At 36.1% G+C, this 27,554-nt stretch overlaps 1 protein-coding gene across 1 annotated transcript in view; it reads left to right on the top strand.

Annotated features, from left to right (window-relative positions):
- LOC120771627 (Krueppel-like factor luna) overlaps positions 1-27,554 on the top strand; it is a 368,923-nt gene that overhangs the window by 333,690 nt on the left and 7,679 nt on the right. The window contains exons 3-4 of the mRNA XM_040099717.1: positions 16,058-17,414; positions 17,998-18,132. Of these exons, the coding sequence (XP_039955651.1) occupies positions 16,058-17,414; positions 17,998-18,132 (1,492 nt within the window). The remainder of the gene's footprint in view (positions 1-16,057; positions 17,415-17,997; positions 18,133-27,554) is intronic.

Consider the following 27,554-nt stretch of genomic DNA (forward strand, 5'->3'; position numbering starts at 1 on the left):
CGGGTAGCAGTTTTTTGTTTGCTTAAAAAACGAATTGATGACGAAAAATAAAATGAATGCCTTTTTAATACACTGTTCGCGTAAAGTTTTTTTTTTAGTACAGGGGATGGGCGTAGATGGCCTTTTACTTGGGACGGTTTTTGCTTCTAGCTCAAATATTGCTTTTCTTATACTATTGTTAGGCTTTAGGGCATTCCTGACACATGTCATCGTGCATTTGTAATTGCGTTTGAGTTCTTTTCGCAAAAACCAGGGGCGTGATTGGTGGCACGTATAGCCGCTTCAGGGCTCAAGTTTCAGCCAAAAATAGAATTATGCATATATTTGTAATTTCGTTGCATGTGAGCGAATACGAGATAAATATGACACTAACCGAAGAAAATTTATTAAGGAAAGTTTTAAATAAAAATTACAAAATATGTTTGCGCTTTCTACAGATCTGTAAAATATTCACTTAAAAATAATGTTTAAGTGTGTAATGTAATCGGAAGTAAAATATTGGTGCTTAGTACTACGCTTAACTATGCTTGCAGCAACTTCCTTCGTTATACCATGTAAAATTGAATGATTCGAGCTTAATATTACTTCTGAATCTAACAAATTCATTTTATCTGGCTTCCAACGTCATTGCCTTGTTCTCAGGCCTAAAGTAATGCTTTCTAGAGAAAAACTTAACCAAATGGTATCAGCGAGACTGAAGCCTTATTTTAATCCACACACAAGCCCCATTATAAAAGGCTTATCGAAAATCGATATATCGCTCCGGATATTACTGTTTTGAACAATCCATTTTGCCTATATTTTTTTTCCTTTCACCTAACTTCTACGAATAAAATTCGCATTATATTATCTTTGAAGGTTTATTCAAACTATGATCCATTAGACTCAAAACAACGGTTGGAAGGATCAACCTTTTATAGGTTTTTTATGTCATTTATAGAAACGTTGTTCAGCACCTCGGTTGTAGCTGTCTGAAAGGTTAGGATATCATTATAAAATACTCCTTTATTTTTGGTTAATAGTTGTGGAAACAGAAATTAGTCACATCTGGATAGATCAGGCGAATGTACAGACTGGTTGATGGTAGAAATCCGCTTTCTCATCAAAAATTTGTTAAAGATTTTGTCCTCGTGAGGTAACGCATTATCGTGCAGTTAGAACAACAATTTTCTTGCTGAATATTCAGATCCATAGGCGCTGCAAATACCCACATCGTAATCTTCATTTAATTTCTTTTGGAAAAATTTCTTGAGGCCAATACTCTTCGAAACACAAAATGAAATCACCATTGTCTTGTTGAGAAACTTCTGACAACGCAATTCGTTTGATTTCTGTTTGCCTTTGGACTTCTATTCAGCAGATTGACACTTAAGTTTTTTCATAGTTGTGTTTAGTTTCAGCAATATATTTACGTTGTTTTGGTCTTCAATTAATTCCTGCAAAACAAGACCTTTCTTTTACCTAAACCTTCAGTTATAAGTTCAGTTTGGTCGTCATTTAAGTCATCAGTACCATTTTTATCCAACCGGCCATAACACCCAAACAATTTCAAAACGATGTAAGAAATCGGTTCAGCTGTGTATACGGCGTGCGCCATAAAGTTCTGTTACACTAGGTAAAATATTTTACTTTCGAGTTAAAGAGGCTCAACTTGAAAAACAAACATGTTTTTATAAAGTTTTTTTTGTTGCATTAGCCTCTTATTGTGTAAAATAAATTGATAAATAAATCACGGGCGAAACTTTTCCACTGAAGAATGCTTACTTTTTTTTACCATTCCAAGCCATAAGAATTTTACTTTCTCTACAAAAAGTGCTTTTCTTCCAAGCTTTCACAGCTATTTTTATCACTTGTTCATTTTGGCACAACTTTTGTGTTTACATCACTTTTTACGAGTCCCTTTTCCACAATTGGACATTCCTTATTTAATTTTTGGTTGGTTAAGCATAAGTTTTATGGTCTGTCGCCTGCTTACTCGAGACACACGCAATTACACGCGTACATAGACACAGGAGCTCACACACAAGCTAAAATGTTGTGACAATTTTATTGCAGCTTCAAAGCAATCTGTAAAATGATGACTACATACCCTTGGACTGGCACGTAAATTTTACACACATACACATACTAACACACATAAATGTAGTCGAGCAAAAGTTCGTTAAAATTTTGCCGGCTGAAGTGCAGTTAGCAGCTGTTGTTAGGTTTTAGTAGGCAACTAATTATGTTTAGTGTGCGACTACTTTTGTTGCTCCCACTCGATTTGTTTTAGAAGTGTAATTGTCATTGTTATGACGGCACACACACACATACGTGAGGGTATGTTATAAATGTGCTCAGAGTGACGAGCTTCTAATTCCTTTCCCTCTATATACGCTTCAATTTAGTGGCAAATAATAACTTCAAATTGCAGTTGAAGTTTTGCAAAGCTCTATAGAAGTCAGATCGACAGGTTTTTTTAGCTCTTTTATGCATTTTATAAAGTTGCATATAATCCAACAACAACAATGCGAATACTATTTCAAGACTCTGTAAACTGCCTAGCTCTAGAATGCCACTAGGTGCAGCAAAAACTCTGAATGACCATAAAATGTTACGTTAGCGTGTAGTAACCAAAGTATAAACCAACAATAACAATAAAGTACTCACATAGTTCTTCACCGCTTGGTTTGTTGTGTGGCGTTCAAGGTGAGCAACATTAGCAGCTAAAATAGTGATGGCATTGACTGCATCAACAGTTGACAGCAACGCTATAAAACAACAACAATGCGGCATTGTGCATTGTAATGTCGCTGCATTGACCTTGTTTACATTGGAATTTGTGTTTCATGCTCAATTTTGTTGCTCATTTACATACAAATTCTTCCAAGCAAATACTAAATACAGCAATTTAAAGTTTTGGAAAACATTTCTTGAATGCAATTAAAGCACCTTAGAATATGATTCTCAATTATTTTAGAAATATATATCGATCATTGATTTATAAAAAATTTAACGACAAATATCGCCAATATACTATTGCAATGCACTCTTAGTGTGACAGCACCAAAAAGCCGAGCAGTATTTATTAGTTTGAAATTTTATGCTATAATTATACATATTTTAAAAGTACACAATCATTTGTTTGAAGAAGTCAAATTGAAACATTATTCCAACTACACGCGATCTCTGACTGTACTCGAAAAAGGTTATCAACTGCTGCAGTGATTCCGGTTTTCTCCGTAGATGAAACCTAAAAATACAGCCATCTCTACTGGAAGTATTGTCAATGGCCTACGGTTGAGAAAAAATTTCATCCCAACAAAATGTTTACGTTTTTTAAAAATAGTTGAACTCAACCGAAAATTTTGATAGTTTTTGGGCTACTATCATTTTTTTTTTGTACAAATCAAGAGACCGGTAGGTGTTTTCATGGAGAACATCCGTGAAAAATTTGATAGTGATGCGTTCATTAGTTGAGCGGTTACACTTTAGAAGCCCGTAACTCAAAAACTATTTGAAATAAGTAAACATTATGATAAGTATGTAAATTTTACTATAGTATTTTGAAAACTAAAGACTATAGAAATAGGTAAAATGTAAAATATAAAATACTTTTTTCAAAAATTATCGCTATGTGTTGGAGTATGTTATAACATTTTCCGAATGACTTTCAAAACTACTGATTTTACAACTCTGCAAGACGATATCAATATATTACATATAAACTTAATGGTCTCATAACCAATTTTACAGCAATCTGGGCAAGACTGGATACTTTATGCAACATGTCTTTAGTTTCCATTCCCTTGCAATGGACTATATTCCTTATTTTGCTTTAAGTGCTGTTTCGATACGTAACACGAAAAACAAGTCGAATTTGGATATAGACCTTTTGTATTTAAATTACCGAAATAACTGCTTTAAAAAATTAAAGACAATGTTTTGAAAGAGACCAGTTTAAAAATATTTGTATATTTGGAGAAAATTTAAGTCCCATAGAAGATCCGGAACTATACGCTAATACAATTTCCCTGTCTTTAGTACATAGATCCACAGATCACGGAAACCTGCTTAAGAACTTTGGGATTGTTTCAATATTTACACATGTTCGTCTTAACGAAAAATGTGAAATGCACAGACAATAAAGCAGTAATTTTGGATTTCCTTAATCAACGAACACTCCACTTTAGTTTCAAAATTATAAAAATCTGCATTTGGACTACAAGTTCTCTCACAAGGGCAATACCAAACTTTGAATACCGTTAATAAAACTGTAAATTACAAATTAACCTTCACTCTCAAGAGTTTCACAGTCGAATATAGGTAATGTTGAAGATCCCAGTGCCCACACTGCTCCTGTACGTAGTATACAACTAACATTTTATGAGTTCGTGTAGTTTACGGCACTCAATGATTTAAAACACAGCCGTGACACACATATTCTTATATTTACCTTATTTCCTCGTTCGCTTACTTACTCACTTATGTGCACACACTTAAACACATACTTCGCTGCGAACATTTATTGCTTATTGAACTTTTCATTGCATTCGTTGGCAATTTTCAAATACTTCCACGCATACCTTCTTTGTTGCGTTTCCGCTACACCACAAACTGCCAACATAACTAACAGCACTGAAGCAGGCAACAATAACAACAACAACAGCATACACAAAGATTCGATAACAAGACCTTTAGTATGAGCAAGCAGCAATAATGTGCGAATTGCGAGCGGAAATAGTGAAGTGGAGGCAATGAAAGTGTGCCCTGAAAGTGAGAGGTGCTGCAGGGGGCATGGCGTAAAATTGAACAGTTTTCGAAGAAGAAAGAAAGCACGAACGAAATCAAAAACTGTTGAAAGCGCTAAAAGCCAAGTGGTGGAAGCGCAACAAAATATTCCAACAAAAAAACGGGCGAATGATGGGGAAATAAATAAAAAACAATGAAACGAGGCAATAAACATCGAACGAAACCTCAAGAAAAGCGCAAAAGAGAGCAACACACAAGCTATGTGGTGTATTGGTGCGCAATGGGCAGTGTAAAAATCAGAGCAGCCAGTAACGCAAGTTTAACGGGATCTCTACAACGCTCGCAACTTGCTGTTGGTATTTATGTTGCTGCAACATTGCAATTTCGTGCCGCCGTGAAACTTTTATGCAGCTCGCCTCTGCGCACCTGCTCCAAAGCCTGGCCAATGGATATCGCAAAGCATGAGTACATAAGCTAACACACATACGCATACATACTTACATATACATATATTCATATATATATACATATAGTTAGCCACTAGAGCAGCGCCGCCTGCAAAGGTCAATTCCTAAACTTTTAAAATGCACGCCAAATGAAATAGATGTTAACGCGTAAGTATGTATGAGTATATAGTAAGTTCATCTATACAATGCGGTATATATAAATTTACGGTTGCCAGAAGCAGAGTTGGTATTTTTAGTAAATTTTTGTTTTGCGAATTTTGAAAGTTTTTAAGAAAATTGAATGTGAAGTGAGTAGAGCAGGGCTATATACAGAATCTAGTGCAGCTGACAGCAAATGTACAGCTGAGTTATTGAATGAAAGTCAACTCGAAGTATTGGCGTAGATATGAGAAGCTCGCTTGATTGGCTAATAAGTTCGCTCAATGGCTGAAATGTGAAGCTCTGTGCAAAAGAGAACTCTCTTAATGCCAAATACTTGACTATAAAGTAAATAAAATATTTTTTTTTAAATTATGTTAATCAAAAACAGGTATTGGAATATACAATTTCTTTAAGAAGCCAATAAAAATGTTACGATTTCGCAAAATAATAAAATTGTGTTTGAATTTTGCTTTACTTTATGTTAAATTAAAGTAATAAGATGCTAAATATCTGATTATAAATTAGCATTGAAGAGCATATATAAAATAAAAGCACAAACAAATTTGCGAAAAGCAGAAAATTTCTGTCGAAAGTAAAACTTTGCAATAAAGATTAGCGCCATGAGCCAGGCTTACAGCAAACGACAAAACTTTGGACATATAAAAAAACATACAAATGCTGCACACATGCCGACTACATACCCTGTAAGAAAAATCATAATTATAGCAAGTAGTTACATTTTTACTGTTGTTGATATTTGTCAAAGCCTGGCTTACTAGTTACTTCATGTTGCGTGCGCATATGCTTCTATGAAAATTAATGCCAGTGCAAAATATTTTTTGCCACAAATATAAAATTCATATATAATTCTCTTGGAGTGATTATTCGGTGCTTTATTCCACAACTTTGCTTTCCTACAAGCGATACATGTGCAAAAGTTTCTATTAAAACGCAATGTACTTATCATGACCGCATGGCGTATGAGTAACCTATATTATATGCGCGTCTACTGTCAGATATAATACTATGAATATTGGTGTATATGTGTTATTGTGGTGCTAAATATAATTTCATATATGTATATGTCTGCGCCTGGAGTACTTCTACTGGCAGTGCTGTCAGAGTTGCAAAACTTTTAATGCAAAATTATCGGCTGCTTAGAAGTGACAGAAAAACCGCAAAAGTACTGCGAGGGCATTTAGACAATTTATATGCATTAGAAACTTTGCCTACTTGGTATACACTAATTCTTAATAAAGGTCGAAGTTGTTCTAATAATACGAAGGTTTCAGACTAAGCTGTTAATAAAAGAATATAAGCGAAACACTCTTCATGTTTTTGTCTTGTATGCATTAATCTATGATTTGTCGACTCTTCTGATCGCGATTGATTTCTATTCTAATAATTTGCTTGAGTCAATTGGAAGGAGCTTTTTTAACTATTATCAATTCGTACATACAGATATCTTTCTCCTGCGTTCAGAATGCAAAAAAATATAAAGGATGTTTTAATTCATTGGAAAGAAATACCATGATTCTGGCGACTTCGGGTGAGAAAATTGAAATAAATTGGTTTTAGTGAGCATAGGCCTCTTGGATATTGTTGAGGATAAAAGAAAATGTTAACATAATCCTTTTAGAGTTAAGCAATTTTGAATTTAACCGTTCATGTGAAGAACATTAAAAGGTTGTGAAAATCTATAATTTATTTTATTGAAATGATTTTTGTGCGTAATTTATATCGGCCAGTCTGAGTCAAATTTGATGAAATATGTCACAGGAAGCCAAATTTGGCCTGGTATAAGGTAACCAGAAAGCACTTTTACATCCATAAAATTGATTTGAATAACATATTTTATTTGAAGAGAGTATACTTCTAAATTTCTGTTTGTCTTATAGTATGAGACCCCTAAAAGGGCTCTATAGAAAACGTACTCTAACTTAGAGCATAAAAACTTACTGAAAACTGCCTGAAATTGTCGAATAACAGCACAGGTTAAAGTTTCGAATTAATACTTTTCAACCGACTTAGAATTTTAATTTAGAAGCTACAAGAAAGTTACCTACCGTTTCTACAATAAACAATTATTAAATCATTTATTTTTAATAAATTTTCCAGTTTCTCAATTATTTCAGGCTGCTTCTGACGGCACAATTCGTAAAATTCTCAAAAAATAATAATATTTTAATGTTAAACTTTCTACTATTTTCCACTAAGCTTTTTTCCATCATTTGAAAAAAGTCCCACTTACGACCTACTAAAGCCAATGCCACGATATTAAAGTTTTATTAGAGTTTAAGTATAACTAACATATTTTGTGGCGAAAAAACTTTACAAGTAAACACATGCAATCAGTCTTTCACATAATTTCCATAATGACAGGATACAAACAACTACAAAAGTGCATATTTTCGTCATTCCTAAATGCAGATGAGCACAGATATCCTACGTATTTCGCAAATATTTACCAACAAATACAAGCATACACACAAAAGTGTGTTTTTGCAGAGTCGTATTTGCAGCCAACAGCATGCTGTAGATACTCTGAACCGACGGCAAGCACAACTCTAACCATATTTCAAAGCTATTAACTCTGCACAAGCATATTACCCGCCCACACATACAGTTATAAATACAAATGTAGACATAAATAGCGCAAAATAAATGCATATGCATAAATTCTTGCTTAACTATATACAGTGGGAGACATGCAGACAAATTAAGAGTGGCTTTTTCGCTGTCATTTGCACGCACACACAAATATTTGCGTTTATATTACAAAAACAAAGTGAAAGCAGTAAGCAAGCAAGAGCTATGAAAACAAACAACAGCCATAAACGGCATAACTAAATAGCTTTCACATACATAAATACATAATTATTTGCAGTTTTGCATGTAATGCTTACACCTGGCGGACTAATTATCCCCTAAGCCTCCTCTCCGCCACAGTCCGTCAGTAGTTGTAACCATTGTTATTGTTATTATTGCTATGCGTTTTGTTATTAATGTTGGCAGCGTTAGATTGCTGACATTTGGTTTTTGTTTTTGTTGTTGTTGCTCAGCTTGAAATGCCTGTTGCCAATGGCGGTGATTGTTGTGCTGCTGCAAATGATTGTGATGATGATTGCTGTCATGTTGATTTGCTGTCATACACCTGTAGGAGATGTGCTGGTAGTCGGTGGTGGTTGTTGCTGTTGTTGTTGTGCTTATTGTTTATTTATGACTTCATTTATTGTTTTACAAATTGCGCTAATTTGTTGTAATTTGGTAGCACCTCAAAATGCCGTTGCGGCCATAAATATGTGTTATGATTTGTGGTAGACTTCTGGGGGCGTGCACACACCAACAAGTGTACAGCAATTGTTACAGGTAAACGAAAGTGTGCAAATAACGGCATTTAATATTCGTCAGCGTGTAAATTAATACTCACTTTTGCGGCAATGTGCTTTACGATTTGACGCTCACTCCGATTGTCTTTTTAGATACGCTTCCACAGCTAACGCTTACATGCATTTGGCATTTTCACCCCCCTGTTGTGTGCTAGACACCGTTATGTGTTGCTATCAATTTCAAATCATGAAATGTGTCCATCCCGAGTTATGAATTTTAAGAGAAGAGAGACGTAATAAATTCTGCCATCAACTGTCATAACGAATGTAAGCACAAATATCCTTGTAAGAGAGATATGTTTGTTGTTTATTAATTTTTAATACCATTTCTGTTATGTAAGGCAACTGACGTTTAGTTGCGTTGCGTTTTGTTACTTTTGTTGAAAGTATTTAACAGAATTTCTCAAATTTATTCAAGAATTCGCAATATAATGCAGAAGTGAAACTGAAACCCTTTTTATTTAATCTATAATGGGTGTTTTCTTAAATATTCGGATTTCAAGAAGAAATAAAAGTCACATAGTTTAATGCTATGACCAAGAATTTACCCGCTATTATTAAGGAAAAAGGCTGACAATTATGTTTTTCAAAATTATTTTGGACAAATTACCGGTAATTTCCAACCGACAAGCAAAATTTTTGTTCACTTTTTGCAGCAATTGAGTTCGTTGTCAGCAATTAAGCGTCAATTATTCTCTTCCAAGGCGTCACTAGCTCCGGGCTTATCTCTGTAGGCAACCTACTTCATATAAACGCACAAAAATTAGCCCAGAGGTATTAGATCGCACTATCCTGGAAGCCGCGCTACAAACCCACTACGCCATATACATAATTGGGTCCCTGAAAGTTTCCTTCAATAAATTGATTGCTTAGTTGGCTCTATGACATGTAGCGTCGTCGTCTTAGAACCAAAAGTCCTCCCCATCAACATCCTCCAATTCCAGCACGAAAAAGTCATTAATTATGTCTCTATAATGACTGTAATATTATGACCGGCTTCATTTTGGAAGAAATATGGAGCAATGATCTTTTCTGTCCATAGAACATACCAAACAGTGACTTTTTCAGTATGTAAGGACGTCCAAACCCTGACTTGTGGATTAATATCACTCTAAATGTTACCATTTTTTATATTAACGCATTTTTTTATCTACCGAAAGTGAGATTCATCGAATATTGATAACATCATATCGCACATATTGTTGCAAAGTAGTGAGTCTGTTCATTCTGAAATGTTAAACCAGACTAAGTATAAAATAAATAACAGCTGTTAAAAAGACCAACTCTGTATAAAGTATTGCCTGAACACCATGAGTCCCGACTGCCTACTTATTTTCCTATGATGAGTAGGCGATTGCCATACATACAAGTAATTCGAATTACGGCGTTCGGTTGCCACGGCCCTCACGCTAGGCGCCACATATAATAGCGTTACGCTGCTGTATGAACGAGTTTTCGAGAGTAAGGTTCTGCGAAAGATTTACGGTCCTTTACGCCAAACTGCGAAAAGGAATAACGACTGGCGCGCAGTTGTAAACTCGACTATAATTGCGTAAGCGATGTCTACGACAACAAAGAAGAAGAAGACGAAGATTTGTAGGTCAGTGGTACAGTTTGCATAAACTGACTGTAATTTTCAATTAAGGAAAATAATGTTAGACAATAGGCCTCACAGAAGTAGTCATCCTTAGATATCATTCACTATGTGTTTTATTCATTAAATGGCTCTTACTAATAATCTGAAAGTCTAGCATTAGTTGCTCAAACGTGAAGGTTTCAAATATTTTTATTTTTTTTTTAATATTGGCATTTATCTAACGATCACATGCTATAAAACTCGTGTTGTAGTTCGTGTGTATAAGCAAATGAAACATACACACACGTTAAAAGCCGTATTCATAAAGGCTTTCTAATATGTGTGAGCAAACTTTGTGCACTCGCGTGTGTGTATGTGTGTGTGCTTATTTGAAATGCGTCATAATGGGGCACAATTCAACAGTTTCCACTTCAGCACAATACAATCAATCAATAGATATGCACAATAACCGTAACGAATAGTCCAAGCGGGGAGTTGGAACGCAAAGGAAAGCGGCAATTTATTCAATGGTTTACACTGCAACAACAACAAAAACAATACATATAACAGCAAATGGGTGAAAGCAAACACCATAAATTATGGCCGAGCAATAACAATAACGGCGAGCCAGCAACAGCCAGCAAATATTGAACAAAAACATGCACAAATACATACAGTCGCTAACGACAGCGTACAACACCATTACACACATACATATGCGCATATCTGTATTTATCAAAAATGTGCGCTCAAATGCTTTGTTTAGTATAATAGCCAAAAAATGCTAGGCATACGCGCTCAGCGGCGGCAGCGTGTTAGTTATTTGAGAATAAAAGGGAGAAATATTTATTTTCCATGCCGATGCTCCTCTTTGCAGTTTGCTATTGTTATTATAGCTATTGCTGCTGCCGCTGCTTTCGCTGTTGTTGCCAATGTATCGCATTCAAAATTCAAAAATAATCTCTTTTGCATGGCGCTGAAAACACATACGCAGACACACGCACACTTACATGCAATTTTATTGTTGTATATATTGCGCTTGTATGTACATAGTAGAGGTTTTTTCTTTTTGTTTTTGCTATCTTTTGCGCTCTTTGTTTTTGCAGCTTTGACCAGCAATCACTCCACATAAATCATTTTTGAAGCAAACATTTATTTTCTATTGCATGCTTTCTGGCGCTAGCGCTCTTAGTAGCGAATTTATTACAGTCAGAGAGAGGGGATGAGGCGAAAGGTATTAACAATAAATATAGCAAGATTTCAATCGCTTTTATTTAGCTTTGCTTACATCGAAATTGCATGGCACGAACAGAGTAGAAAGCACAAAGAGCATTTAAGTTGTATTCTAGTGAAAGGAGATGCTAAAATTAGATTTTTGTGTTTCTTTTTTTGCGCGTATGTTTGTTTTTGCTTTTATGAATTATTGATATTTGAAATTTCATGCTTGAGATATCATATGTCAATTTTAACCTTCGTTTTGGAAACATTTAGTAGGTGTTGTGATTAGAACTATTGAAACGCAATTTTTCTTTCTTCTCTTGTATTTTTTTAAATGGTAATTTTTTCAAAGAAAATCCTTTTGCGTAATCTTCATCAATCTACGATTATTAATGATTCTCATTGGCATTTTTTAAAAGATTTCACCATTAATTTTTTATGAAAATGGTTTCCATGCTTCAGCAGGCTCCCTCTCCGTTTGCTATCAAAATTACAGATTAATCAAAAAATAAAAAGGAGCAGAAGTTTAACTCATTTCAAAACTGAAGTATAGACTCTTCAGATAACAGATCGCTGCTCTCTTCATTCAATGATCTTCACTTCTTTCGGATGAAGTTCCGTTTAGAGCTGCGAAAATTATAATATTGAGTCAGCTTTCTGGAGCTATCAGATTCCAGTTTACATGTTCTTAAGAATCCAAGGTTGCTGATTAGTTCCGATTTTTATACATTTCTTGAAACAGTAAATGGCTTAGACTACTATTGAAGTACTTTAATAGCTGATAGCGATAATTAATCTCTAAGTAACATTAATACAATACACTCACATCTCTAATACAAGGCAATTATTAAAGTTGTGTACGTGAAAACTTTGAAATTTGTACCCCTAAACGTAAGCGGACATCTTCATACGTGCCCTGTAGGAAAACCAACTTGTTTGAGGTGTATTTTGTTCATAAAAACCAAAAAATTTGCGCGTTTTGCATTGTGCAGTCATTTTACCCATAGTTCTGACTTGGTTCGAAAGAACGAGTTTAAAATTTTCCGGCATGGTGTATATGTGTATATAGTTGTTAAAAGCATCTCACTTACATCAGCTATTAATCATCGCACATGAGCGAGTGAAATTGCTTTGCTGCTGATTCATACACCATTAAAGTGGGTCCTTTGTGCTACAACAATTCCGACACGCAGTCGCAGAAATATATCTTTCGTAACGCTACGAAACTCAGCGGCGATATAAGCATACTTTTGAACCCATCGAGCAAATATTTGTTCTTGCAAGGTACTATGACTTTGGAAGTTGACTTTCGCATTATACTAGAAAAACTTGTCTGATAGAAATCTTATACACGCACCTTCTGTTTAGATCTTCCCATCATGATTACGCAATAAGCTGATAGTATATGTATGATATACTTTTAAAGAGATTCCGATGAAATAAAATTATCTTCGTTACAAAGTGTACTGACTTCATATCTTGAATTTTTTAATTTTCTGTTTCATATTTCGTTCTCCATTATTTGGTTTATAGTGCAAACTATGATGATCCGAGTAATGCTATCTCTTGAAGTAATGTGATACGCAAATATGCGAACATATATGGCAAGTATTTGCGTACTTCGAAAGTTATATTTAACGCCATGAGTTGTAGAGCACTCATAAATTTTTGCACAAATGTGTTATTACGAAGTTATGCGTATTTGCAAGAGAGGTTTCAAGAGTGAGCATGCTTAGAGCCTAAATGGAACGTTTATTGTAGACGAAGAAAGACAGATTTTGGGAAATTTCTGCGCTTCACATTGGTTGCAGCCGTACGCCAAGCATTAGTGAGTACGAATCGAACACAATATACCAGCTAAAAATTCAGAATTGTATTTTTTCATTAATTATTTATTTACGAAACATAATAACCGTGTTTGTAATTTTGACATTCCTTTGTAATTTGAGCCAATCACAATAGTAACTACGCTAACTATGTTGTTGGCTTCGCATGTATGTTGCTTTTTTGACATGTAAGCAGTAACCATAAACAGCAAGCAGACTATAGGCGAATCGATGGCGGCTTATATTTATGGCAAATTACCAGTTCGTCTTGCGAAAACAAATTTACTTAACTGGTTGATATCCGTATTGCTTTCGGAATCTGTCATAGAAACATTGAATATGAGTAGTTAAAAAATACAGGGCGGGATTTATGACAACTGCCGCAAATTTTCGAATGATGCTTTCATGCAAAAACCTCAACTTATTGACCACTTGTCGCTCCGGAGCAAATTCATGATGTAAAATAACCTTAAAATATAACCAAACCGCGAACAACTATGAGCATCACCTTGATTTTTGAGCGGCTTTGTTGTGATTTTTTTGGTTTAAGCCCTTTTTTTCTTCCCTTTAAGATGGTTGATTACTTGTTTACGATCAAGCATATCTTAAAAGACCTGTTTACGGTACTCTTTTTGAAAAAGATTCAGCTTTATTGGGACGAGTCAGGCGTTTCATACCCAAAGTATCCACCAAAATTATTCGAACGTATTCGTGAGAGATGTCGAGCGCTCTTGTCATCTCCCCAAGATTTGCCTAACGATTTTTAAACACAACATCCTTAACTGTTTTAATATTTTCATAAGTTAAAGATATCGAAGTTAGTCCAAAACCAGGTTTGTCTTTTACGCTCTCTCTACCATCTTTGAAGCCTTTGTACCACTCCTAGGCTGGTGTTTTTGATAAAACTGAATCACTGTAGCCTTTTCTAACATTTGCAACGATTCCCCACATAAAATTTGGCTAGAAAAATAAAATTTGAGACGAATTCATTGTTCGAAAGCTTTATCGATTGTAAAAGTCGCAACGCACTACAAAGGTGTACCGACTTAAGCAGCTTCTGTAAACAAACTGGTGGTCAGATCGCGCTCATATTTGGTATAGTAATTAAGGACAGTCCTACAAATTTTACAAAATAAATTTGTTTCTAAATATAATTTACCCGGGGAATTTAGTTACAATTAAGGGTGCATTAACGATCAGCAGGACGAATTGAGTTGATTTAGACATGACCGTATAGTTCCTCAGTTTTTGAGATATCGATCTGAAATTTTGCGCACTTTCTTTTCTAATCAAAACCGTCTATATAGCTACCGTACAAACTGAATGATCGAAATAAAGTTTTCAATTTCACGAGATACATAGTATGTACTAATTGCAGGTATATTCACCAAATTTTGCATGGGTTACGATCAATGGTAAGCTCTTCTTGTCAGGAATATTTTGACAGGTGGTGGAAAATTATTTGAAATATTACTTAAAACAAACAAATTCATCTGCCCAAATGTCTCCCAATAAAATTGAAAACTGAGAAAATATATATCTTAAGGGTATTTTACAATCCTTATGAGTATTGTAAACACAACTTTTTCAAATACTCTCTGCTTTAAAATATTTTATTGACTCAGAACCTTAAAGCATAATTCTTCAGGTCCAACTAGTTAAGTTAGTCCATATTTCAAATAGTAAATACTTGGGCCGTACGGACATGCCTGTATAGCTCAAATTATTAAACCAAGAAAAAGTACTGTTGTATGTTCCAAATCAGTGGCTGTAATAGATAAAGAGAGTCACTAATTAATATAACACAAATATTAGTTAAAAAAATTATGCATACGATTGGTAACAGGCGCAGTACCACTGATTAATAGTGGAGAATTTCATACCACGATGATAACTCGGACGCAATACCCTTGCCTGAAAATTTTCCCAAAATCTTCAGACCGTATTTATCATATTCGCTGCCAATGGCATAAAGAGGTCACGTCAATGCGCAATTCACTTGGTTGCAGCAGTGTAAAGGCATACAATTGCCTCAAGCCAATGAAAAAGTTTATATTAAATTCAACAAAACCATATTTGTAATCACTCCAATTGCGACAGAAATTAATATCGCCATTTTGGAGTTGCATGACCAACGTCCACACTTTACCTCCTTCGGGATCCCGAAACCATTGGACTAAAATAGGTTGTTGCTCCCAGCCCGGCAGTGGCATACCTCGAAGGAGTCATTTCACCGAACAGGAAAGGTGTTGATGCGAGAAACGCTGCAACCACGATTAGAATAAGCAAATATTTGCTATTTTGTCTAATATTTATAATCTATTGTCTCAAGCAATCGCTACTGTGCTCTTCTCTAAGAGAATCTGCCTGTTATCAAAAAGCATTTTCTGTCACTAGATTACTTACATTTATCACACAGTATTTGTGTTTTCTTTACCCAACGTTCGACCTGAAGTCATTAGCAGTTCACTATAATTGAGAATGTTGTTTTTGTAGTGGCAGAATTCTGCCGAGTTGACAATCCTTGACCAGATAAAAAATCCGGGTCCGTACCAATAACGTATTCCCGTTCATGGGAACAGATTTTAATTTAGGATCTGGTTCAGCGGTCGTAGGCACCTAATCGTAAGCCTTATTGTAAACAAAACTTTACTCATACTTATTCGTCATTTTAGCCATATTTTTCAAACAATGTGTTTTCTCTTTCAGACTTGGTACGAATTGGAACGATATCTTCGCGATGAACCCAAGTTGCAGTCCTACAAGAAGATTCATGAACTCGACACAGCATGGGATCTGCTATCGGCGCCGGCGCGCATCTTCGAGGAACTCAAAATCAAAGAACAAAACCTCGACTCAGTTTCCACAACGTCTTCAGTGTCCTCGACATGCTCTGGCATGTCATGGGATAGCAGCGGCACGCAGGCCCTGAGTTGTTCGGTGGTAGTCAAACAGGAGCGCATCGATGACGACGACGATGAGCTGCACTCAGATAGCTGCGAGGAGAAGTACACCGCTTCTGCGTTGGCCACTTCATTGGGCAATGCCGCCGCCACTTCGCTAGCGTACTCGCCGTGCGGCTCCGCATCGAGCACGCCGACGCCGATTGTTGGCACCATCAATTCGGCCCAAATTGGTACGAGCTTATCGACGGTGTCGGAGAAGGGTATCAAATTGCGTGTGATCGCTACAAAGGCGCACAATAAGGGCGTTAGCAGTCGTGCCAATAGCATTAATGTGAGCATCAGTAGTGGCCATAACAGCAACAATCAAAGCAGCAACAATCAAAGCAGCAACAACAGCAACGGTGGCGGCAGCAGTAGTAGTAGTAGCCCGCAGGATTATATGTTGCCGACCTTAACGCCGCCATCGTCACCCGAATCGATACGAACCAGCATCACAAACAATACGCAGCAACAGCAACAGAGGCAGCAGCAACAAATCGATGCTGGTACTATGAGTGCTACTGAACTGGCTACACTTATACAACAGCAACAGCAGCAGCAGCAGCAACAGCAACAGCGCATCGGTCAGTCGCAATATTCCGCTGCAACGCCAACTTCTACCGCCATACTACGCTTCTCCAGCGCCGTTACGACACTGGTCAATAGCAGTAAGAATCCTACTCTGACGTCGACTACAGTTCCTCTATTACAACAGCAACAGCAAAACCTGCAGCAGCAACAACAACAAAAGTCGCACATAAGCATACAAACTGCCAGCGCCGGCACAAACACCGAGCCGCATCCGCCGTCAGCAGCCCAGTCACAGCCATCAACATTGTCTTCGTCGTCAGCCTCGTCTACGGTCCACTCCAACATTCCGCGCAGCACCATCGTTCGTCTGACATCGGCGAATGGCACAAAGAGTGGAGCCATTAGTTTGGCGCGTGTCATACAAATGCAGAACAGCGGCAGCGGAAGTGTGGCAGCAGCGATGTTGAATGCGTCAGCCACATCCAAACAGCAGCAACAACAAATGCAACAACATGTGATGAATATGGCGGTGACAGCAGCGCAGATCGCCCAGCGCGGCACACAGCTGCAAAATCCCCAAGTAACCACATGTGAGTAGCTCGCCGAAATATTAGTTGAATACGAGAAAGAGATGGAAATATAGCTCTGTTAGTTTGAAATTGTGTAGAGTGTGTGAGGGAAAGAGCAAGAGTTCGAAATGTATTTTTCAAAGCTCCTCTTTACAAAAAATATTTTGAATCGCTTTCATCGCAAAATTTAACTGTTATACCAACTAAAATAATCACCCTAACATATTTTTCCAATAATTTCCGTCATTAGTCACCAATATAACCATATAATTGGCCACTCAGCTTTTAATTGATTCATAAATCCCAGCTTTTGGTGGCTTTGAAGAGCTTTTAAAAGTCCAAAAGTTAACGATCAGTTTTTTCATACAAGTTTCAGCTTTTCCCCACTCTGTTAATTAAAAAATTGCAACAGAATTTAAATATATATTAAATAAGCTTTAGTTAGTCAGTTAGTTAGGTCAGTTCGTATACGTTGCCTTTCTCACAAAAAATGGTTTGGGTCGATTGTATGCTTCAAGAATTTACTTAAGCTTAAAAGCTCTTAAACCTTAACTTTTCTCTGTTATAAAATGTTTATATATGCTTTTCTTATCCAACTCGGCAGTGACTACCAAGACCCACCAGCGACACGATCACAGTCCAGATGCCAAGCGTCGGATACACAAGTGCCAATTTTTGGGTTGCAAAAAAGTATATACCAAAAGCTCACATCTCAAAGCACATCAAAGAACGCATACCGGTAAGTGTAAAGAAACTGTATATATAACTGCTTAATCAAACTTAAAAATACTTTTAAATATACAATATATGTAGTAAAGCTTTCAAATAACAGTAAAAGCTCTTATATTCGCAAAAAAAACCTAAGGACTTCAAATCAATATAAAAGTGCTCTAAAGGATGGCTGCAGTTTACACACACAAAGAAAATTTTGAATCAACATTTACGAAGGTTGATCAAAGGTCCTGTTAACTTGGAGATAGCGCAATAGACAGTTGCTTAGAAGTGAGCCCATAAACACACTTCATACAGCGATATGTTTGAAGCGTTTATATCTAAAAACCGATACGACTGAGGACAACCAATAACAAAATCACACGCATTTTGTGCCACATGAATCAATAAAGTGACGAGGAGGGAACAATTCTCACACTCTCGCCTCATTTGGGCACAAAGAGAGCATATTACTTGTTTGACTGATGCTCCTATGTGTAGAAATATATGTCGACGCATGTGTGTACTCATATATGTACTCAAGAATTATGAAATATAACTCTTTTCAACACTGAAATCAGTCATTTCATCAGAATTATGGTATTTTGAGAAATTGTTGGGCCGCAGCAATTGATGTGTCCATGCAAGCGGTCCATTATGGTGTGTATGAGAACAAAAGATTGCCCACACAGGCACCTTTACATGCTTGTGCGGATATAAAATATTTGAGTTATGTGTCATGGTGTGGAAATTTTGAATGTTTTGCTGTCAAACTCAGTGATGATAAATTTTTCAACAATTTCCATTAATGGAGTTTTTAGTCTGCTATGCAGGAGATAGGAACAAAATGGCGCAACGCTTCGGAAAATATGGATCATAAATAATATTTGAATATGCAACCTGGGCAAATAGATTTATATGAGTATACATATGTGCAAGTATATGTAAGCGCGCCTGGAAATAGGCTATAAAATAGTTTTTCTTTTGTTTGAATTTATATGTTACTCTATTTTTAATTTTTCGGTATGTTATTTTTTTGACAAGTAAAAATGAGCTTTCATACGACATTGTTTCTTTGTAGCTTCCTAAATTAGATTCTTCTGCTTCTTTTTTGGCGTAGACAGCGCTTACGCGGTTATAGCGGGCAATAGTTTAGGCATTACAAAATCTTAAAACACTTTTGAGCTAAATGCAACCTTGTAAAGGACAGATATTTTTACAATTATGGAGTACACACCTAATAAATAATTAATTATACAAATATGGCTAGTAAACTATAAACCTCAGTTGCGATTTTTATTAAAGATATACATATAAAATTAAACTGGAAAACAATAACTAATTCTTACTGAACGAAATATATAACACCAATTTCTAAGAAGAAACTGTAATCAACTCGCTTGTACTCAACTAGGGGCTTTAGATGATGTTGAAGGATAGAGCTTATATGGACTATATATGCTGCTATATAAACCACTCAAAATTCTAAAAGAAATTATAAAATTCATAAATTAATATACTCAAATAGTAATAAAACTAATTATAGACTGCAAGTGCCGAATAACGTGTTTAAAAATGAATGCTAAGCTTCAATCTACAGTCGTAAATGTCTAAAATCGATACATCCCAGACCAGTTCGAATATTTGTGTGAAAATATGCACAGTTTCCATGCGGAATAACTCCAACATACTCACACAAACAACAAACACATGTTAATGCGCACTAATACACAAGCAGCAAACGAGCGATTGTCGGCAATCCTTAGCAACAAACGAAATCACAAAATCCACTAAAAGCTGCTGTAAAAACCTCCGAACTGGGCGAATATGTTGTAAGACTTTTCAACAACTTTGCACTTTTGCACTTTCCACACGCATACACTCACACACGCACACATAAAGTGCGCTGCAGCTGCGCGTATGTATGTGCAGGCAACACAAACACAAATACCGGTGTTTAACTGCTAACTGGTGCAGCAATCAGCGTCACCAGCAGGCAGACAACCCAAACACCAAGTTTCGACTGCAATTACAGTCTCACTGAACGTCTCCTACCGTCGACTGCCGCTTCCTTCCGTAGCCTACATTTCTTCCTCTTCCACGGCAGGAGTCACAATGAACTCTCGCCTGCTGTTTGGCTGCCTGAATGAACAATCGTTAACTTATGTCCGCCAGCAGCTATAACGAGCGTTGTCTGTTGCCAAGCTGATTGCACAACCGCATACGCTCACCCAATCCAAGCACACCCATACCCTCACACACACACAGATACACGTATTGATGGGCATGGATATGGTGTGTACGGCAGCATTATGTGCAAGCAATGTCGTTGGGGATTTTCAATCGTTCCGCAGCTTATTTTTGCTGTTCCTGATTTCCGCTTGCATGTTGCTGTAATGTTTTTGCTATTAGGCACACAAAAAAGGCAAAGTAATACAATCAGCTTGAAGGAGTTGTTGTTGCTGTCGTTGTTGGCAAAATTTCAAAAGTGCTTTCGCCATCAGCATCAATGGCAGAGCCATAAATAACGCAACGTGCCATAGGTATAAGGCAAGCGGCAGCAGAGTGGCGAGCAGCGAGCGGTGTGCGGCATGCTGTAATAGGTGAGCAGGCCAAATTGCCAATGGCTGTATTGAATTTGAAATGCGCATCGCCAAACAAGGATATCAGATAAAATGGCGCAGGACAAAAGATAAACGACGTGGGGCAGCAACAGCAGCGCCTTCGACAAGGGACGGCAGCGAGTTCAAAATGTTGGCAAAGGAAAAGTAAATAAATTTGCAAAACGCAAATAAACAAAAAAAAGACCAATTCGATAATAACTGCTGCAAAAATCTTTAAAAGTGCATGAAATTATAAAAAATATGAGCATAATGGCTTCTCTTAAGTGGACAAATGCTTTGGGGCTTCCTCAATTTAAACTAAAAATAAATTATTTTTAAGATTAAAAAAGTAATTAAGTGTGTTTAGAATACGCGAGGCAAGCGCTTTTATTGAGCTTGTTGGAACAATTCAAGTAGTTCGTCCAACCTGAAAAGTATTCAGAATTTTCTATTTTAAAAACATTTTTTTGAACAATAGTAATGTTTTTGCCGAAACTGATAGCAGTTTTCATATTAGTTTGTTGGAGGGTTATGGAGGTATAAGAAATGAGAGGCCGTTACCATAGGTTTTGCCTTTCAAAACAACCTCCGCTATGCGTTTGTGTTGGACCAAGGTCTTAGCCTAGATTGGGCTGGGCTTAGTACTTTCTTTGTTATAAATTTCTTAAATGTCAAATGCGATTTTTCGACAACGAATCACTGCAAACTCTTTGAGTTTGACATTCATAGAAAAATCACAAAGTTTTGCGGAGTTTTTGGGAAGATTGGTCTTTAGATACAGATTTTCGTAATGAATTAGTTCATTGAAAATTTTAGAGAGCCCATACGGCGTCGAGTGATCGTATTGATCATAGAGGAAAATAAATTTGGACAGCCATCCAATTAATCTCCATTTTACACTTAAATATTTTGACCGTAAAAGTACCTTCCTTTCAAACAATATCTCGGAAGTTCCAGTACATTAAGTTTCTTTGAAAAAAATCTTTTAAAGAAAAAATCTGTGTGAGGAAGGCAAAGAAAGCATCCTTTAGAAAAATCTTTAAAAAATATTTAGGTACACACCATAAAAACATATATTTCTAAACATTCAATTAAATAAAAACTAAAAGTAAAATTGTAGATAAGCCTCTTTGAACATTTATCAGACAGCCTCAATACATGTCAACGACATCATGTGCTATCGCTCAAAAAACAAAATTTATTCACAAACGCCAAAAGCACTGCAGAGTGACAGCTGTAAGCTATACACCGTGTTTTGTTATTGTTTTTTTTTTGTTGTTTCTGCATTCGTTACAGAATATTTGATTTTTTCTAAAGATAAGAAAAAAGTTTAATCAAACCGCTGAGTTCGATGTCAAATGACTCACTGGCACAATGTGGTCTGGGTGTGATCAAAATTTTAATTTGTTTAGAATTTTCATAACCACAACAACAGTAACAAAATACTTTTTCTAAATTGAATGCTTTTGTGTTGGTAATTTCCACCCAAAACATTGTTGAAATTCCTCCGGCAGCTGCCCTGTAGCGAAATGTGCTGGCTATAAATATGTTTCCAGTTAGTATGAACGGCGAACCAACTAACACTTTTGGTTGTTGTCAGTTATCAGATTTTGGTCAGAAATAGAACAATTTCGTTGTAGTCCATAAAATATATACAAATGTTTAGAACAATTCGTATGCCAAGCAATTGTATGGCCGGGGGATCCATGTTAATATTAAACAATTTCCGATTCGCCGACGTGCTCCATTCTCTCTCCGTACCTAGCAAAACTGTCAGACAATAAATCTGATACTTGTAGGACTAGTTCGATTGTAATCAGAAGTAGTCTAATTATGTTAAATTAGTTTTGTTTTTTATTTATTAATATTTTACGCGTTCCCAAAAGCGTGCTCCGAAAATATGCGCTGGCTGATAAGAAAAACTGGCTGCCTGGAGAAATGGTCGTTCTTTCTCACTTTGCATTTCTGTTATGTCACCCGCTTTCCGCATTTTTTAGTTTGATTATTCATTCATACTCGAAAGGTATGCACTAAAAAAATTATATAAATATATACTTATATACCTACAATGTATATATATTAGCTTAGTTCGTATGCGATGTTTACAGATTATTCCGCGGCACATTCCGATGCAAGTTTTTGCGGTTATCACAAATTTTCACTTATTTTTAGAACCCCGTTGTTTTAAACTTAAGCTGATAACCAAATACATATCGACATATATAATGTATGTACAATATATAATGTGTATATATGTATAAGCACTACTAACATAGTTTTAGTATCAACAACGTTACTTCGTTGTGTTTTTGTTAATTCTTTCATGTTTAGAGTTTGTTGTTGCTATTTTTAGAAATTTTGTCATAACATACGTGACGCAATTTATCGAAACGAATTTTTTCTTATTTGTTGTTTGACAGAAAAATATTAATCAAGTTGATTATAAGATATGTGTGTAATATATACTTTTCTAATATGACAAAGCTCGCCTCCTGTTGCGAGGTAGTTAAATACTATTTGGAATACCGCGGCTGGGAAATTCTGCCTTACTTCTCTTATAGTATAGGTCTTTCCCCTTTTGACTACCTTTTTTACTATAGGATTGCCAAAATCCGGATCAATTCCTATAACGTGGAAACAGTCGATGCACAATGCCCTCATTAGTTTGTGATTCACAGAACCGGATACCAAAAATTGACTTGATTCTTTTACGATAGCATCCACAAAATGCAAGAAATAATATGTATATGTATATGGTAACTTCTGATGAATAATACTGTGAATAATACTAACGCACATGGTTTTTAAACAAAAGTTCCAAATTTTGGACAAAAAACCATACGAATGTGGTTACAGATCCAAAATTATAATAGAACAATTTTGAAAAGATTATTTTGAGCTTCGTAAATGCCAAGTGCAGTAAATATATATATGAGTTAACTAAAAGATTAAATATACATAATATTTTTTTTCTTAAAAGAGTACGATTGTGACAAAATTTAAAACCAAAATTGCAATGAGTATCATCGATCAACCACCGTATTCTCAGATTTGGCTCCGTGTGATTTTCCGTTGGTAAATCAGTCGCCTTTCTCAAAATGATTAATTGATTTAACCAAAGTTTTGATGAAGAAACAAGTTTTTAGTAATATTAAAACTCGTATCATTAGCACGATCTGATTTGTATACCATGAACAGGGTATATTAAGTTGTTATGAAATATATAATACATACATGTCTGTCTGTCAATCTATTTATACGAACCAGTTCCTCAGTTTTTGAGATATCGATCAGAAATTTTGCACATGTTTTTTCTCCAGAAAAGTAATCATTTGTAGCAACCAACGATATAGAACGACTATAACGAATAGCTTCCATACAAACTCAGGTTCTTGTATGAAAAAGTTTTTTATTTGGAAATATATCATTGCAGAACTAGATGCGGATTTTTAAACAATATTATTCTATACCTCACGCTTTCTTACTCACGGATCAAAGTATCCAAACTCATTGACATGAAAACAAAATTATTATTACTATCTAGTAATATTACTAACTTAAACCGTGTTTCTCAAAAAAATCAAATTTATTTTGATTCATCTCTACGTCCATTCTCATGTGTGTTTCCCAAACCTTTCTCTTCTTCTTTGATAAAAAGCACACGTGCGCCAATTCAATTACACTTTGGAAAAGCTGTAAAAAGAGTTAATATGATTACGGTACCCGAATATCAGCTCGTTAACCATAAAACGCTGCGAATATTGCTACTGATACTGCCCAAAGAAAAAATATCTAAGAAAAACTGGGTTAAGTTTTAAATGGAAGATACACGCTGGCATTTAACGGGATGACGCAAGTGGCAAAGCATATAAAAATGCGATTTTGTTTCCGCACAAACCAAAAAGTGCAAACCTAGAGGCAGTGGGAAAAAAGTTATGCAGTAAACAATAAAGTAGTACCAGTGCACAGAAAGCCAAAAAGAAGCTGCAACCAAAAGCTACTTTTATATTTAATTTAAAACCTTAAGAACCGGAAGTAAACACCAGCAAGAGAGAAAAAGGCAGCCACAGTTAAAACGGACTGCAATAAAACTCGCGCGCATCCACAAATGTGTGTAGAAATATGTATGCCAAATCTGCGACAATCTGCAGCAAACAATTGCTATGAGCTGCCGAGTGACACACACATACGCAACCCACACACACACAAGTACGAGTGCATATGGACGAACGCGTCTAAGACGCCAGCAGGAAGTTGTATTTTCGAGTGTGTAAATAATGGCGATGCCGCACAAAAACGGTGCAGCGACGATAGCCGAGCGCGCCAAACGATCAGAAGCGCAGCTGCAGCGGGTTGCTCTCCGGCAGGAAGTTGTTGCGGCCACAAACTGCACTCGACTTAAGAATTTAGCGACGCCAGTTAGCTGCTGCGCCGACTGCGCCTTCTGCGGCCGGCCTCCAAGCCAAGGCTGCTTGCCGGCAGCACGTTGCATGAAATTTTAAAACGCAGCCATAAAATTACACGAAAATTTATTGCCCAAATCGCAGATAAAATGTAACCTCAACGCTTTATCAACGGCAGCTGTCGCCATGCTGTGAATTGCTAACTCACTCACGAGCTTTGCCTCGTTAGCAAGTGGCTTGCTCCGGCGCTTACTGACACAATCCCATTGCTGTTTGTGTATTTGTGTGCGTTAGTGTATGTGTGTGTGTGTTTTCAATCTGATTCCTTTTGCGGCCAATAGCGCATGCAGCAAGGTCCGATAGCACGCACACACACAAACACACGCAAGTAAGGAGCTAAAGATGTCTGAATTGACATCCTCTGGTTTAGACCACAAAACACGGCTAAGTCATGCAGCAGCGTAGTTTTTATTACAATCGCAGTTTCTTACTTCACTGCACTACGCTGCATCAAACGGTGCACTGTGGGACATTGTGCTATTTTAGATGCTCAAAAAATAAGCGATCTTTCGAAAAAGAATAATATTTTTAAATACTGATTATTAGATTTGCCAAAAAGTTTGTAACACTCAGAAGGAAATGTTTAAGGCCCTGTAAAAGGTAAATGATCAGCATGACAAGCTGAGTCGATTTAGTTGTGTCCGTCTATCTGTGTATACACGAACTATTCCCACTTGCTAAAGATCTGGATGTTCTAGCTAAAGATATGTCCTTTCCCCCAATCAAGTACTTACATATATATAAATACTTTTCATTTGACGTTATATCTACCAAGGCAACGATACAGTGTGTGAAGAAATTGTTCACATCGAGCCACTATAGCATTTAGTATAGCTGCCTTAAAAACCTGATCGATCAAAGCCAAGTTCTTGTAAGGAATCCGTTGCAACCGAACTAATCACAATTTTAAAGAGGCTATTTTCGTGAATTTTTTTAAAAGAAAGTACTAGATTGAATGTTTCGACGTTCTATGGACGTAATTAAATATATTTTTAGCTATATTAAATTTTTTTTTTTTACAAAAATATTGAAAAATAACGGAGTTATGTGCTGTCTGCGGAAGTGCGGAAAAAAAGTGCCTCAACTGCTGGCATGATTCCGGTCGATTGCGTAGCTGAAACAAAAAAATTCAAAATGTTTATTAAACTTAAATATATTTTCTATAAAATGAACTACACCCTTTGGAAAATATAAAAATTAAGAAAATGGCGTAATTCTGAAAAAAAATCATTTTTTAGCGAAAAAAATGGTCGTATTTTAATGCCAAATTGATCATTTTCAACCAATCAAAAAGATCGTAGTAATAGAGATTGTATAGCAAATATATTCAACTATACCCAGTTTTAATTTGAAGTCGATCGGTCAATTTCTCGTTAAGTTATGATATCAGCAATTTTGAAAATTGTCGTTTCGAGAAAAACGCGTTTAAAGTTTCACCTCTGAGCGGTCGCTGTTTAGAACGCTGCCATTCAAAAAGTAGTCAAGATACGACCTTGCCGATTTCACAGAATATTTTTGAATATATAAACTATCGAAAAAGCAAAAAAAATTTTTGTGAAAGTGTCACACTGGTATAGCCCCTTAAGCTAGCAACAAAAAAGAACCTCTGAGATTATTTGAAATAAAATAAATCTTATAAAATTCTTTTGAGGTGGCAATACTGGCCAAGTTTATAAAATAGTTCATCAAATAGTTACTAGGAAACTCGTGTGAAAAGTTTTTTGTTTTGTTTTTTTTAAGCGTTCTCTAGCTTTTGTCATGGTATTTGAAAATGTACACAGAACTATTTAATCCAGAATTAATATATGTGGTGGTTAGTTGAAATTCCATCCTTTCCAAAGAAAAAATATTATAAAAAAAATTAATTATATATATCCTCACGCAGATTATCTTAATGAATTCCATAATAATATTTTGTTTTGTTGAAAATAATAGCTGCATTCGCAAAAAAACTTGAAGTAAATAGTTTAATTTTTTTAGCTTCATGTACCATAAAATACCATAACTTAGTTTAGGTTGTTCTTAGCTAAATAAAATCATATGAGACTTTCTCCCCTTTCCCTTCAACATCCCGCATTTTTCGTTTACAAACTTACTGTGCAATACTTTAGCTACTTTATCTCTCCGTTCCACTTTACTTGCTCTGCAATGTCAATATTTTATAAAACATACAGTTAACCCGCCTTTTGCCGCAGTCAGCCAGCTGCGCGCCCTCCCTGTATCCCTGTATGCGCCACGTTAAGCAACTTGCCTTACATATCTGCACTTAGGCGGCCGCCTCCTTTGTCTTAGCTCTAAAGGAATTTTTAATTTTCTTTTGGTGAATTTTCTATTACCGCAACATTTCGCTTGCCACACTTGCACTGCCGCCGCGCCACCATTTT

The sequence above is a fragment of the Bactrocera tryoni genome, chromosome 3 (genome assembly GCF_016617805.1).
Source record: "Bactrocera tryoni isolate S06 chromosome 3, CSIRO_BtryS06_freeze2, whole genome shotgun sequence".
Lineage (NCBI taxonomy): Eukaryota > Metazoa > Arthropoda > Insecta > Diptera > Tephritidae > Bactrocera > Bactrocera tryoni.